The 17,180-nt window shown below is 39.9% G+C and overlaps 1 protein-coding gene across 5 annotated transcripts in view; it reads left to right on the top strand.

Moving 5' to 3' along the window:
- Positions 1-17,180, top strand: part of gria3b (glutamate receptor, ionotropic, AMPA 3b) — an 88,202-nt gene that overhangs the window by 18,091 nt on the left and 52,931 nt on the right. For all 5 annotated transcript variants that reach the window (XM_075481148.1, XM_075481145.1, XM_075481144.1 and 2 more), the window contains exon 3: positions 8,553-8,792. In XM_075481148.1, the coding sequence (XP_075337263.1) occupies positions 8,553-8,792 (240 nt within the window). The remainder of the gene's footprint in view (positions 1-8,552; positions 8,793-17,180) is intronic.

The following is a 17,180-nucleotide window of genomic DNA, read 5'->3' as shown; positions in this document are numbered from 1 at the left end:
AGCAAATTTCATATGTGTTTCCAAAGGCACCGTGGGAAGTTACACAACACAATGATTGTGTTACTGGGGGGGATTTACCAGTACCTGACCAACATGGGTTTAGACACATCTTACTTTCTGGGCATGCAGATGCCTTGTGTGTATACTTGAAATCTAAAACAAATGTTGAATTCATTATCCATCAGCTTTTTCAAAGCCGACTTTTACATTTTTAAAGCCTGCACTGTTTACTTCCCAGCAATTTCCCCCCACCTTGCATTCTGCTTATGCATTATTTTCACAACCATTTGAAGTTTTCTGGACTTTTTCTGTTAAATGTAGAACTCCAGTTCCAAAAAGGTTGGGATATGGCCATATTTACCACTTTGTACCATTCCGTATTTCTTTAACAACAGTCCACAAACATCTGTTAATATCTGCTGGAACTTTGGGAGAAACATGTTGTACCGTTTTTGTTTGATACCGGTTTCTAGCATTTCAGCAGTCACAGGTCTATGTTGCATTTTATGTTTTATGATGTGCCAGAAGCTGTTTGGTGTTTTCTTTTTACATCCATTCACGTTACTGAGCTTTTGCCAATTAACTTAATTAGTTGTAACATGTTCCTCGAGCTGTTTCTTTTAAGTGCCACTTACTTTTCCAGCCTTTTGTTGCCCCCTCCCCAGAGTTTTGAGATGTGCTGCTGTCATTAAACTCTAGGTGGGCTAACAGTTTTCATGAAACTGCAAACTGTCTCATTTAAGACATTTGAGACATTTTCTATGTTCTGTTGTGAATAAAATATAAGTTTAAGGCATTTTCACCTAATTACAATCTAATTTTATTTCCATTTTACACAGCAGCACAGCTTTTTTGGATTAGGGCTGTATTTGAACGTGCTTTCTCTTGTTGTCATGCATTTAGCTCCCAGGGTCATTCAACATAGCAGACATTTGTTAAACAAAACCATGATTACATCACATATTTTTTTATTTTCACCATAGTGGATACATTAGTAAGTATGTGCTTGTGTTCTCCTGTGTGCACTCATGTAATTCAACTGAGCAGATCTTTTGAAATATAAATAGTTTCTCGATGTTGATTCAGCAAGACTTGTAACAGCTTCCCTTTATCGTCTCACGGCTCCACTGCAGTTGAGTAGTTCTTGAATCTGGATCTGCAATTTGAGTTAACAGTTTGAAGCACTTCACATCTCTGTATGACAAGAGCTGACGCAATCCCCCTGGGCATTTACAAGATATCTCCCTGTGACAGTATTCCTTCTTCAGTTCAGACCAGGAACGGCTGGTCCTGATGTAGGCAAATAAGATGGAAGTGTCAGGATGGCATCAGCAAGAGCAACGCGGAGGACCAGAGGGAGAAGGAGATCGAGGTTTAAGCAGGAAATTGAGGACAAGAGCCTGAGAAGAGAAACATCTGAGCCAAAGTGGGAAAGTGAGACTGTGGGTTTGGGACAGAGGCAAGGAAAACTGTTAAAGAGATACAATTATCATTGCCATTTACTTTTACCAACCCCCTTCCCAAGGGCTTTGCAAAACTCTGGCTCATAGGCCACAAACCAGCATGGAAACACAGACGTCTAAATGCTATGAGTACATGAAACCTTTTTTTTTTTTTTCAAGAATTAGCTCAGTGTGCCTACAGGACAGCACATATCCCTCTCAACTGACATTCCAGGCCAGCCATCTCAAGTGATGCATCGGAAATGTTACATCCCTGTAGCGCTGCTGAGTGTCCTGATTGTAGAAGGGAATGAGGTCGGCACACTGTGTGTGTTTGACCAGTGAACTGGAGATGGGATGCATGGTTCCCTGCAGCAGAGCGGTGTAGGAGCTCAGTTAGCTACAGAGAAAGGAAAAAAAAAGACCAAATGGGATTGAGAAAGACAAAAAGCATATGAGAGGGAGTTATGTGTTGTGTTGTTTACCACTCAGTCGTGCAAAAGCTTCTACAATCACTGTCTGCATGCACATGCTTGTCTGACTTAAGTAAATTAGCATTATTGAAATTCCAGGTGATGCTCACAGAATCACATTATGACTGATGCATTGTTTCTTCAGAGTTAGAGACAGGTTCCCCCGCCTCCACTTGGAGCAAAACATTCATTTCACTTTTATTTAATCACTAAGAGATGAAGCTGAGGGCTGAGCATTTGTTCACAGCAGCTCTGTTCAAGTCTGAACTGCACATCCTTTGTTTCTCCCAAAGTCCAACACCATTCTGTGGTTCACTGATGGAGTGGGGCGAAATTATGGGTGAAACAAAAGCAAGAGGCACTCAGGTGGAGAGAAATCCTGCCATGTTTGAGGAGTAAGTGTGCTTTGGGGGATGACCAGATGGCCATGGCAAAAAAAGCAGGCAACAAAAGAAGAGGTCTAATAGAGTTGTGAGGATAAAGGAAAGGAGAGCGGAAAGAGACAGTGAGGTGGTGAAGGAGGATGGGATCAGTACTGCATGGAAAGACATTACTGGCAAAGAGTGACTGGCAGAATGCATACTATACTGAGCATGGCTCTGTTGAGCTTTTGAGCTGCTATAGGATAATCCAGAACTTTCCATATGTGGAAGATTTCAGAAACTTTGTCAGTTCTATATCTGGCTCCTAATCAGGTGCAGAAGACACTTTCATATGCAAATATTAAGCAATGAGATCCTTTATATACAGTCTTTAAGCTTTTCTCTTTTTTCAATGAAGTTGATAATAATAATCCTTCTGACCTTCCTATTTATAGAAAAGAAATTTGGAATTCCTCAGATTTACTTAATCCGTGTTTCTTCTAACTCTAGTAATCAAGGAGACGGTCCCGAAACTGTTTAATTTATTTTTCGGTCTTATTGTTGCACACGTTTGTTTATTCCTTTTAGCTAAGAAATTCCATGTACTCCAAATGAGAGGGGTAGCAAAGTACTGCAGCCTGCAAAAAAACCCTAAATTAATTAGAAAGTTTCAATGTAATAATAAAAAAAAAAATTAACAACACCTGCTCCACACAGGTGTTCCCTGTTGTTGATGATAAGCTGCGACAGAGTTTTTTCCTCCTGTAGTGCTGGTAAAAACAACAAATTGGTTGTCATCATTTCCTCACAGCAGTTTGCAAAAAGAACGGTTTTACAAACCAGCCAAAAGAATTGTGAAGTTTAGTTTGAGATAACATATTTCATTAATTAATCGTGAGCAGCAACATTGTTACTGCTCTGGGAGGAAAAAAAAAAACACTGGAAGATTGTCCTCAAGAAAATGTCCAATTATTTATGTATAACTTTACTTAGATCAAAGTAAAAAGGTCAGTTGAAAGGTACTTTTGAGTAATGAAAAATGTTATCTCGGAAATAATAATGCTCTTTGATTCAGGCCTAACTAACAACTTGAGGAACAGGTCAAGTCGGCAAAATGAAGTGCACTAAAATATATGTATTCTTGCTGAAGCTCATTACTGTGTTCAGGGTGAACCACAGTGAGCCATTATTTCCAAAACACAGTAAATCTCTTGACTGTAGACAAGCACTTGTCTGCCTGTAATTGCTGAAAATGTGAATATGTAACCACCTTCCTCCGTATATTCTGACAAGAATTACCAGACAAAAGGACATGACCGTGGTAGACTGCAGACTTAAGCTGCATTAATCACTTGACCAGAACACCCGCTGTCAGGTAAAGAGATATTGATAAATTAAGGTAAAATTAACCTGGTCAGAAGGGCGATAACTCAAGCCTGCCGGAATTACCCTGCTAACCTTTGCTGCACCACCAGATTAATATAAACATAAAAAGTTTTACCACCTAGAACCTGTGAGCCAAAGGATTAAAAAAATAGAATTAAATAAAAGTATCGGATAGTACCACAAATTAATGGCTTCCGTTGATTAACAAATGCAAAGATTTGTGCAGCTTTGATGCCACGTTTTTGTGAGTTTTTTGGACTTTAAAAGCATTCTCACATTTGCAAATGGAGCCTTTTAAACTAAAGCTTTTTTTTTTCCTTTTACCACCAAGTAATGCTACATTTGATGCATAGAATTGTTCAAAAGTCTTGATTGACCCCTCTTTCTTTTTTTTTTGCTTGATAGCACTTAGACCTTTTAAACTGGGGGCATCTTGAGCAATAGTTCTCCAGGCTTTTCAAAGTTTTCTTGTAATTTTTCTGTTGAGTTCTTGTACCTGACCATTTTTAAAAGAATATGTTTCTTGTTAAATCCTTAATACTAACCTATAATTCATTCCAGCAAAAATAAAAGGCACCTAACTCAACAGAAGATGTGTTGTGTCACACTTGACAGTTTTGCAAACAGTCATGATTTCTGGCAAAAAGAAAAAGATCAGTGTCGGCTAACATTTGCAGAGTACTATACTTTGGAATACATATTCATATCATTGTTTACCTCGAGAACAAGATAAGCAAAAATATGCATTTTGTATATTTTATAAATTGCTTGTCAGAATAACTGTAACTGTAAAGAATCACCTTTATGTAAAGTTTTCTTTGATTTATCTGTTGGTCAGAGATTGAAAGTTCTGAGTTCCCAGTTGCACACGGCATAATGACTGCAGTATATCAGGAAATTGGAGAAAGATTGCAGCCACAAAAGAATCGAAAGAAAAAGAGAACAGACACAAATGAAAAAACATTAACATCGTTACGTTTTTTGTCAAAATTTTCTAAAGAGTACAATGACAAGAAAAAAGAACCATATATCAACTCTCACAATGACAAGATTTAATTAAAAAAAACAAAAAGGAAGTTTTTGCAGCTCACATTAGTTTCAGGCTACAACCTGCATCTACAGAGACTCAAGATGTATCATCATTGGTTGGCCTCTAACCATGGAAATTGGCCAATAGTGATTAAGAGTGAGAAAACAAGAGACTTCTGCACAGCTCAGCTTAAAGCACTCCATTGAAAATCAATAACACTGTTTCCATTAATCCTATATAGTGTTGCACTAATTGTGGCTGGGTCTATAGGTTAATGCATACATGTGACCGCAAAATAAAAAAGAATAATAATAAAAAGCCTTACAGAGCTATAAAACCTGTCACAAGTGATGATCACGGGGACCGACTCTGGGGAATGTCGAGGTAAGAGAGGAGATTGTGAGAACAGGAGGGTAGACTACTCGGAGTAAAAGAGTTCAGGATTATTTGTGTCTAAGAGTCAGTTACTGGGAGCAGACAGATCTTGCGAAGTGAGAGTGACCAGAGCGTGCCCCCAAAACAGAACTCATCAGTCCTTGTCTGGAGCATCCTTATGAAACTCAACACCACCAGAGAACCCTCATGAAGCTTAGATCACTCTTGATGGCATTGCTCATGGGGTCACTGCAACACAAAATCCTTTTCACAGGATGAAAGCGGTGAACACTTTCAAAGACATTGTGCCACTAAAGGGACAAAGATAAGAGTGTGGGGGGGGGGGGGGGGGGAGAAACAGGGAAAGGGATGCAGTAGAGGATACAGTGCTGGACACATCTGGTACTGAAGTTTTGGCTCGCTCAAAGCTCAGCCTTCAAAGCAGAAGACAGCTGAGCAGAAAGGAAGAGGCTAGGAGATCTGTCCCTGTAGGATGTCAGTACCGGCCCAAATTAAGAGAGAGTGCAGAGGAAACTGGGCCTTGACAAGGGTTTGAACTCCTACTGGCTCCCATTCATTGTGGGAGATTGCACCACTCACCCTGCAGCACTTAGCCACAATACTGCTGTTCATCTGTTGATTCACTTATCAAGAAGCTCTGTAGTGTGTGTGTGTGTGTGTGTGCCTGTATGTCCGCATCGGTATGTGTGCTGGCTTATGTGAGTGTGTGACTGTGAAAGGATGCCTATACCATGGAAGAGGTGCCTGTACGGTGACAGATATGGAGGGAATAGAATTAAAGCGGATGAGGCAAATCCCACCAGTGACTAGATCTCTCACTCGCACAGTATTTGTGCTTAAGAGCCAAATACGTGAGCACTGTCATGTTGTCCTCTGAGCATCAGAGAGGCTTGCACATGCATACATGAAGACAGACGAATTCTCTTGGGTGTAAAGAAAAAAAGCAAACAAGTTTCTTTTGTGTGTGTCTCTGTTAGCGTGTGTGTATGATTGCATGCTTGATCAGGATGGAAGCACCAAATACAAACTGTCATTTCGGTGATGGATTGTTTTCAAATTGGAGGATACTAATACCCCGTATTTAAAGCAAGAGCCAGAGCTATATCTTGTGTTTTTTTTCCATGCGACTTGAGCGGTTATCCATCAGCCAGTAAGAAACAAGTCAGTAAGATTGGATAGAGCCATCCCCCCTGTCAAAAAAGCAGCTATACAGGAATATTCAAAGTCTTTACGGATGTTGAGAATGCTTGATTACCCAGTGGGAATACTTGAGAGTCAATCAAAATATGTGAACAAGTCGTTCGTGAAAGGGTAGGAAAGCAAAACACACCTGTAGCTCTTGATATTAGTTTATTCACTAATAGCTTCTGACTTAATGGAAGTCGCGTATTCCTAACCGTTTACACTTTCCCTACAGAATTCATAATGGATACACAAACCATTTTTATGTGTTTGAGGAAATGCAAATGATCAAGCTGGTATGAAAAAAAACTATACGTATTTATATATATATATATATATATATATATATATATATATATATATATATGTGCTGCTTGTTTTATTGAGATAGTCAGTTCCCGAAGTGCTTGTTCCAATTCCCACTTTCTTTTGTTTTTGTTTGTTTTTCTTTTTTTTTTAATCGACAACATTAAAAAAAAATGTAGCTGTCAGAAGCTGAATCTCTTACTCTGTTTTTCCAAATCAGATAAGACTTTTGTTATTATGTGTAGGATTCTTAGATCTCACTTAAATGACAGCACCTTTATAGCATTAATTCGAAGCAAGAGAAGTAAATGTTTGTGCGAGGTTGCTTACAGTCAATCTGTGTTCACTTTCCACTGGAGGTAGAAAGAGTTGTCTTTTTTCAGCTCCTTTGTCGGGAGCCAACCGAAGCGAGGGACGGCAGCAGTGGCGCTCACAGCTGCTCTGAATGCTGCAGTGACGCTTTCACTCTGGATGAGGGAGCATAGCGATAACTGGTGGGAGATCCTAGTGGGAGCTGGAGACCTTCGGTGAATGGTGTGACGTTTCTATCCTTTTGGCTGCCACTTTTCTGCCGGCGCAAACACACATGCTGCACCGCTTACATTTGTGAGCCTCTATCACTGGATCAGTTCGCCCCCTGCTAGAATGTGCACAGTGCATTGGAGTACATTGCACATAGATACAGATGAAAAAATGTTAACCCGTTAGGTGTTGGCTGTTTTGTCTGCTTCATCAACCATCTGAAAACCCTGAAAGGCACAATACAGATTTAGATGTTTACTTTTACTACACAAAGCCGTGCTTAAGACGGATTATGCCAAAGTTGCATAAGTATGAATGTTCAGAAAACCTTTAATACAGAATTGATTATCTGAAAGTATTCAGCTGAGGAAGCTTCAATATATATTGGCTAAATCCTTTATCCATATATTGTGTGTTCCTCTAAATATGTAAGGGATTTTACAATCCCTATCTGTAGCAGCTATTTTCTCATTTTGGGTATTACTCAGATTCTTTGCCAGAACTTACATACATTAAACTCATTAAAAGGATTCATATATCTAATTTAAAGAACATTTGTATTCCTTAAATGTTAAAAATACCCAACATTTCCTTTTATAAACTCATTTGACCTTAAAATATCAGCAAAATTAAATGAAATTCAAAATGGCTTTATTCAATGTTCAGATTTGTTTCAGATGAAAATGCAATCAAATTACTACTTTTTTTTATAGATAAGGCCTTATTTGCATAGTTATGGTTAAAATGAGCTCTGCACTTAGTGCACCATGCTCAGCAGACCAATAAATATGATTAAAGGTGGTTCTGAATAACTGATATGGTTTGGTCTGAGAACAGAGACCACTAATTTGAAAGAGTCAACATTTGGTCAAAAGGGGATTTCGTCTTGTGATCTCGAGGGATGGGAAACATGATTTTGGATCGGAACTAATAATTATATTCAAAGCTTTTCAGCTTGCAGATCATTTTTAGGTAAATACAGGCTTTTAGTTGAATGGCCCGATGTCACTTTTTTGTATCCATATATGAACTTGTTTTCTCTTTGTAATTTTGTTTTACTGTGTAAAGCACTTTGTGATTTTTATCTATGAAATATAAATAAAAGTTCTTCTTCTTCTTCTAAAATGGTACATGTTGGAGAAATTACACATTACATTGAGAAATGTGAATGTGTTTAAGATTTAATGTATATTTATTGTCTTGTCTAAACCAGGAGCTACAGTATAATAAATGTATTCAAAAACTGTGCTATGATTCCGACGAGTTGAATTTCACGAGCGTATGTTTTCAGTGATTCATCAAGTAGGTCATTTAGAGACAAGTCAACTCATAATTGGCTGTGGTTTGTCAGATGATGAACTCTTACCGCCTAAAGTGATGTCACTTTGAAAGTACATACATGCTGACCACTGCTGTGACACTTGTGTGCTCTTGCACTCTGCTTCCCCCGCAGTTTGCTCTCAGTTTTCCCGAGGGGTGTACGCCATCTTTGGATTCTACGACAAGAAGTCCATGAACACCTTGACCTCATTCTGCGGCGCTCTGCACACCTCCTTTGTCACGCCCAGTTACCCCACCGATAACGAGGTGCAGTTTGTCATCCAAATGCGGCCCGCCCTCCGGGGCGCAGTCCTCAGCCTGCTCTCCCACTACAAATGGCAGAAGTTTGTCTACCTCTATGACACCGACCGAGGTAAGTGAAAGTGCAAGCCTTGAGTCAGGGCTTATGTGGCTTGAATAAAAGCAAAGAACCATGAAAAGCTGTTGCACAGCAGGGTTAGCAAATGATAGATTTACCCTGTAATACTCCAGGGAAGCCTTGTAAATTCTTGAACTTTTAACACTGCACTATTTAATACAATATTTTCTTTTGTACGTGAATGTGAAATACATTCACACTCACGATAACGCATGACACTTACATCACTGGTTTGCTATGAGTCTTTCTAACAGTTGCAGGGTTGGTGTCAGTTAATCGTCTGTTTAATCGTGTTGTTGATATTGGCTCGTATTTCATCTGAAATGAGCTATGTCACAGCTGCTCCTAAAATGTTCTCAACAGAAATCAGAGTCCCTGCCTTCCTGCGGGGGGTGCTTATTGTGCTGCAACAGTAGGGGTTCTCTGTAGTTCCCGGATTGCATTGCATTGTTGATGCCGTGTGTATGACAACCTGTCAACAGGGCAAAGTGTTCGTTTCTTGGATTTTTTTTAAGTCAGACTTGAAAATTAGCTCATTATCTCTCTATAAAATAATAACCCTCTCCTGCTACAGTAATCTGTTCAAACAGCACCTGGGCAGGAGAGAAATTCAGGAAATGATAGACAAAGCCAAATTATTTCCTTCTTCTTTCTGAGAGTGCCAGAATGTGTTTATCATGCACTGTATAGTAGAGTTTGTATTTTCTTTCTTTATTTGTTCATTATAGAAAGGTCCTGACCTGCAGATCTGCTTCAAGCCATATGTCTCTCCTGCAGCAGCCATTCTCCTATCTCGTTTGGTTCTTTTTTTTTTTTATGGTCCAGCCTCACGCCCCCGCCTCTCACTGTTTCTTGCTTTGAGGCAGAATATGAAGTGTGTTTCAGCACAGAATCTTCTGTCTATGGGTCTCCAGGCCTGTAGGGTCCAGAACTATGGGCCTTAATCCTCCACACAGCCTGCAGATAATATGTGGTTAATTAGGGTCATTTTGACTAGGACACTCATTGGATCTTCCCCTGCGGACCCTAGCAACCCACATGTCCTTCAGCACACGATCTTTCTGCTTTTCCACTTCTGTCTGGCGAGTGAGACTGTCTGGGGCAGAATTGTATTCATAGCGGCTGTGGGAAAAATAGCTTGAAATACAAAAGCTGAAGAGGTGTTAGTGAGATGGAGAGATAGTGATGACAAACCAACATGATCTTTAAAGAGATAAAAGGGCAACAGAGGGCAATGGAGGGAGAGAAAACAACATGGAGCAGGAAACAAAACACCAATTCAGCCCAGCAATTAAGGCAACAGCAGGCGCTTGTGATTTACAGCTTGTTACCTGTGTACAGACAATTCCCAGGGTAGAGCACATCCTTGTGCTGAGGCCCATGCCAAACCACTTTTACTTCTTTCCTTATTGCCAGTGGTGTAAGACGATCCCTTATTAGTGGGAGGACATTGGCCCCAGGAGGGGATTAAAGTCGTTTATTGATGCACTCCATCCAGCACTTTGGGGGGCTTTGACACTTGGCTCATCAAGCAGACAGATGTGTCAGAGAGGCTCTACCTCTGCTTATCAGGTAGTGCAGCTCCCCTGGCAATGTGGACACTGACTGCTGGCTAAACTCAGAGGAGTGACAGGGGAAAATGGTTTTCAAGGGTGTATGTTTTCTTTTTACCCCCTAGCTGTGAAGCAGAAGGAAAATTGGAAAATAACTCTATTCACTGAATTACTTTTAGTTATTTTATCTATTTCTTTGTTTTCATGGTTTTCTTTCACATTCTCCACACAACTCAGATTGATGAGATGTGCTCTTTCCTTAAAGGGACATTATGTAATTTCTTCCCCCATCTAGTGGTGCAATTTTATTTTGCAAAGTTGAATGAATTTGCTCTCTAGCGCCTCACGTTTTCAAATGTGCGCTGCAACTTCTTGAACTACGGCAAGCGGAATGTGTCAAGATTCAAGAAGCTTCAGACTCAAGGTCCATACAAACAAAAAGAAATCAAGACACACAGTACAAAGGATTACATAACACACATACAACAACACTATAAATACAGATGACAGATAACATGTCAGATAACATAAGTTGACATAGCCTTTGGTGTGCAAGCAATGCAATTAGTCATATTCCGGGAGTTACTGGAAGTGACGTCGACGCAGCGTTAGCATTAGCAGCGTTAGCAATAGGAGCATTAGCAGCGGTAAATAAACTCCCGGTAAACTTACAAACTTTCTAATGCCTCGTTTTGTGAGTTAAGAGCCTATGTATACTACGGCAGAAGTTTGGTAACAATCAATGCATTATTAGTGGGATCATTTACGAGATAAAATCTATTTAGCATTTTTTTTTTTTTTAAACTTTATTAGTAAATCAACAAAATAACAGTTTACAAATGTGAGCATAACGCCAAAAAGAAGATAGCCAGGGGGAGCATAGGAATAATAATAAAAAGAAGAAGATGATGCACTTACAAAAAGAAAGCTAATGAACACAAAGACATATGTGCCAAGGAATAAAATCTATTTAGCATTAGCGGCTGTAATAAGCCATTTGGCGGAAATGACGTCACAATGACGTCATTTCTGCTTGTAGGCCTGGTGGGGAAATCGCAATTCGAAGTGCTTTATGTCCCTCTCGGCACTTCGTCGTTTTTCATAGACCAGAAGGACATGGCAGCCTCCACAGAGCTTACCTGCTCTATGTAGATACAGACAAGTTATTCTTCACTCAGGAGGATAAGTGAGATTTTTGACAGAGATCATTTTACACCAATGAGGACTAACTTATGAATGAATATGTTGATTTGAGCTAATAAATTACTTAATTTATTACATAGTGTCCCTTTAATAAAACGTACCCAGACCTGCTCGTTCGAGTCAGCTGCCTCCCACAGTCCAGAAGCATGCATATTTGGTAAAGAAACACATTGGGCCTCATGCAAGAACATTTTCGTATTTTTATTCTAAATTTCTCTTACTTTTTTCGTACGGTCTCATACGAACACGCCACGTCAGATTCAACAAGCGCTCTTAACTTCGGAAAAAGTGTGTAAACGACCTGCGTAAATGATGAATCACACTCGTGCGTATCTAAGTTCACGTGCACGTGGATAGTAGATTTGCATACTCCACGCCCTAAAATATACCAAATAAGGCTGTGCTTCCTCGCTCCTGTGCCAGGAAAAGTTGAGTGTCGAGTCATGAGAAAAGCATCAAGGTGCAGAAATAACAACTTTACGGGCTCTGAGATTGAAGTTCTGCTTTCAGAGATCCAAAAAGGAAAATCTGTCATTTTTAGCAGTGTCAGCAGTGGAATTACGGGACCTGCTAAAGCCAAGAAATGGGAAGCAATTACGAGTGCTGTTAATACCATGTCACCGAAATAAAAAAAAAAAAAATGGTTTGATATGAAAATGGCTTAAAAAAAACGTCTCGCCCTGGGCAGCCGATCGATGACTGCAACTAAAGCCGTGCAATCAGTTGTTGCCTCATCATGATGGCACTTTGATGGGCTGGTTCAGGTGGAGACCCTCATTCATGGCGCAATATTGCCATATTGCCAGGTGGGTGTATCGAGACACACCCACCTGGCCTTCAGCTCATTGCGCTCCACGACAGCACGGGTGTTTTGATGCGTATGTGTCCCGGGCTCCAATTATGATTGGCAGTCCAGCCACGGCATGAAAGTCCCTCTTAATTTGTACTTATTGGACAGCGGTTTATGGGAATTTGATGTACCATGGGTGGTAAACTGATGAGAGCTTTGATGACCAAGGGGAGCGCACGACTCACAGAGGACTGGGACACACCCGATCTGTCTCCAATCTCCCTCTGAAAGGTTCCAGTGGCCAAAAATCCAAGGGTGGTGAGGACCTGGACGTGTGGTGGAATTGGGTTTGATCGGCGTGTTTTTCTCTGGAGTCGTGGCTCTAGCAAGCTGCATATTTGCAGCAGCACAGTCCTTGGGAATCTTAATCGCGATGTCAGCCATTCGTCTGTCTCCACACGCTCTCTTCAAGAGCCTGACGCACTAAGGCATCCAAAAGTAGCAAGTCAGCTGCTGGTTACGCTTCCCGTTATATACAGATTCAAATGAACCTTCAATTAGTGCACAATTTAAGTCAAACAGAATAATCTCAGAATAATTATGGGGTATAATGTGTATATTTATTTATGTTTTCTTCAAAGTAATTAAATATACAATCCATTAGTCAAGCAAACTTGATTTGAATAACAGCGGACTATTTTACGAAACTCCTACGACAGGTCTGGATCACTCGTGAATTCTGTTCGTACCTGAAAGAAAAAGTAAAATACGAAAAGATTGGTGAATGCGCAAATTCTCTTAAATCACTCGTACGGACGATTTAAGAACAAATCTGTGCGTACGAACGGTTCTTGCATGAGGCCCAGTGTCTTTCACATACATGACAGCGCTGCAGTACCTCTACTCACCTTCTGTCTCAGGGGCCTTATATACCAAGCCTTTAAGCGGCAGTGTACACTGGAGCGTCATTTCTCTTTTGTATTTTTAGTGTTTACCCCCCCGTTTTTCAGCTGATTCAACTTCCAGAGTTGGCACAGCACCTGCTGATGAGACAGCTCACTCCACTTGGCCGCTCAGTGCAGCAACTGAGTGCACGTTTGCCTCCTGAGATGCCAGACGTGTCACAGGAGTCACATCCCTGTCTGCATGTGGCTGTTGCATCTCTCATTTCTCTGCACAGAAGTAATTTTAATTTTTAATTACAAATGACCTTCTCTTGAGGATGCGCAACGCAAATCACCTGTTGCGGTGTATTATTTTCTTGAGTGCCTTTTTGCCTTTTCATTTGTGTTTGATAAAAGCAGTGATCATTCTCAATGCTGGAAGCAGCTTTGCAATTATTCCCCAAACTCTCCCATTAGGGAGGAAAAACACAACACTATAGGGGGAAAAAAAGGAAAGAAAACAGCTGAGTGCCACCAAGAGGTTTTATTCAGTCAATAGAAAAGATTAATTACAGCCACACTATTCATTTGGCTCTCTGTTGTTGGACTGGCAAAAAAAAAAAAAAATGCTTTTAGGCCTCAGTGCAGTTCTTTCAGTTTCAGGAGAGTGATTGTCCGTATGCTTCAGCCTCAAATGTATTAGAGGGAAATGGAGGAAAATTTGTACCATAAATGCCAATATCAGACAGCTGTTTCAGAGCAGACGTTACGATGAAGGAACTACAGCGGTCGCAAATGGAGCTTCCGTAGGCTGTGTTATACCAGCTTAATGAGTGGCTACTCTCCTCTTGTCTGCGGTAATTTATTGACCAGCCACCCCCTGTGTGTGTGTTGATATACTCTATGAGTAGAGGGAGATGAAAGACTAAAACAACTCTCACCACTCTCTTTTTTTGATTATACCCAAACATCACATATAACTAACTGGGAAAAAAACCCTCTCATCCAATATTCCTTCAGCCATATTCTCGGTTCTCTTTGCCCTTACCTGTGCTACTGGGAATTTTATCTTTTTGTATGACACAAATTTCCCCTTAAAAACTAGAGCGGTATAGTGTGATAGGGTGAAGGTAGGTGGATCCTGCCTTCTCTGTTCTGGCGGTCAGGTACGTATGGGCAGATAATTGCCAGGTCTGTGCAGCAGAGACAGATGATTACAGGCTTTATTGTCTCTCTCAGGCACAATCAACCCTGATTCAGCAATCTCACCTCTTCTTGATTTATGAGTCACTCTCCTTCTCCATCCCTCCCCATACTTCTTCTTCATATGCTTTTAGCTTTCTCCTATGTCGCCTCCTCCCGTCTCCTGTCGTACAGCAGTGGCAGCCTTCCCCTCCTTGAATGCAGCACAGGGTGCAGTAAAAGATGAATTGCAAAGCTAACCACGTGCGGTTGGAAAATGTGCTGTTTGTTTTACATCAGAAAACAAATTCAACTTTTCAGGGTCAGTTAACGGGATTGTCAGCCCTACAGGGCTCTTGGAAATTTTTGAAGCAACTGGTTCTGCATTTCAAACAGAGGTGTAGAAAATCAGACTTCTGATTTTCCCTGGCAACTTTTTTCAGCTGCAGTCAGCTCATTCGTTTGCTAATGTTTGGAAACAATGTTTTTGACTAACGTTTTTTTTTTTATTGTTTTCAGTGAACCCAGTGAAATAGGAACCCTGTAAAATACACTTTAAGTATCTATACCAATATGTTGTAGATGGCATAAAGGATAAAGCGGCACGTGTCACGCAGTCAATTGTAAATTAAAGCAAGCAGCTTTGTTATTGTATTACAGTAAAACTGCAACCACTAAGGCTGAAAAATGGAGCCAATTCAGAAGTGCCACAAACTTCACTACCTCGAAGGGCCACTTGAGGCTTTCTACAAAAGTGAATCAGTACTCTATAGAGTCCCATTCAGACAGGCCCAACTACAGCAGAAAAAAAACAGGGTTAGAGCCTGATTAAAAAAAACAAAAACTTTTTGTTACCCAATTTGTACAAACTGCTTAAAGTAGATTTCTATAGAATTGCCCTGTATTAATTGTAAAGAAACACGAAGAAATGACTCAGTTGTATGTCTGTCCTCTGTTCATCATTGCTCTCTGTAAATCTATCAGCATTTACATCACTGTCCTGCTTCTTAGTATTGTTCTAATTTTCTCAGTCTTAAGAATCCACAGTCCTTCTAAAGATGAGCAACTGGAGGACAAAAGTCACGCATTATGGATGAAGGTGTTTGAATGGCTGACTGAGTCGCCTGTCGGGATAAAGGCACCTCCACTTTATATTGACATTATGTGAATACCAATCTGCACAGATCAATTCAGTCCTATTTTGTGATAAGACCTGGAGCTGCCACCTTCCTATTTATCATTGTGTTGTAAGAAAAAAAGAATAGATTTGAGCTTGTCACAAAAAAATCCACAGTCATACTAAGGCATCGATGACATTAAGAACAGCGATGGGTCCTCTGTGGTCTGTTTTCATCATTTCTTCTGCCAATACTCTGAATGTCATATCATAAGAAGGAAAATGGTCCGACACATAGCTGCTGCACAGAGAGCACAGAGTTATTTACTTTTACCATTTAGCTGTTGACAGCTGAAACTACATTTGAAATGGTGTCCTTTGTCATAGCCTCATTACAGCACTGGGAAGTCAAACGCTCTTAGAATAAAAATCCGCCAGATGGAAGCTACATTCAGTTTTAAAAGATCATCAGGGATTTTAGTTTATTCAATATCAATGTCAATATCAATGTCTGTGACCCCAGCTGCAAACTTACATTGAACAGTAAGGTACATGTACAGTATTGATCCTAGAAGGTTACTTTGGTATTTGTAGCCACAGTAGGGATAGCTCATTATAAAACATGCACATATTTTTAAATAACTGTAAGGTCTTAGATGTACATCTAAGTGCCTGAACAGTAGGTGATTCAGGTAACTGCATTTGACTTTTTTATTAAAGTGATTGCGATTTAAAATTTTTGTGTTTATTGCCAAAAAATTTTGTATTTATCAAGCAAGCCTTAAAGAGTTATTTAATACTGGAGGAAGTTTTAAATCCAAGACACCCTCGAGAGAAATATGTTGACTTACATTGAAAAAAAAAATAGAAAAACTTACTTGCTTCTTTATAATCACTCAGGCAGCTGTCTCCCAGACAACAGTTTGAGCTTAAACCCAGATCAAACAATCCAATCTGGGAGCCTCATAATGGAAGAAACGATTGGTTTCTGTTGTTTTTAAACAACAAATGGATAGAAATAATTAAAGCTTACTTAACAAAAGAGAGAAAGAAAAAACAGTTCATGCAAATAATTGTTTTTTTCTCGATCAAGTAAAAAGTTAAGCCCTAAAGTGCAACAATAAAAACACAAATTTAGTTCGGATCCTAGACCCAAAAACCTGCAGTGTGAGAGTGAATTCCTATTAAGTGGGCCATACCTTGCAAGTATGTAATAGGTGATGTGGCCACTGAGAAGAGATGTAACAAAAAGGTATTGCAACGAAACAGTAAAAAAGAACGATTTTTTTTTAATAGCTTGAGAAAGAAATATACAGTATCCTGAGTGGTAATTAGTGCCTTATTGCTGCCCATCCCACAGCTGACATATTCAATTTGTAACCAAATCTACATTGTAATTAACTGAAAGCATCCATTAATGATCCATTCAACAATAAAGCATTGAGGCTCTTTTTCAGAATGTTATTAAAAGCTAAAACTCTTACTGCATTTGACAGAAAAGAGGAGAGGAATGTGAGCGACACTGACAGAGGACACACTCAACACTACTGACATGCAGGTTGTGGCATGTATAGATGTCATTGTGTTGCACCATGTATGAAACAGTACAAATGATTTGAGATTTTCAGCTCATTAATGTAAAATACCTTCCAC

This window comes from Odontesthes bonariensis, chromosome 13, assembly GCF_027942865.1.
Source record: "Odontesthes bonariensis isolate fOdoBon6 chromosome 13, fOdoBon6.hap1, whole genome shotgun sequence".
NCBI lineage: Eukaryota > Metazoa > Chordata > Actinopteri > Atheriniformes > Atherinopsidae > Odontesthes > Odontesthes bonariensis.
The sequence above is the reverse complement of the archived record's forward strand: the minus strand, read 5'-3'. Positions and strand labels throughout refer to the sequence as shown.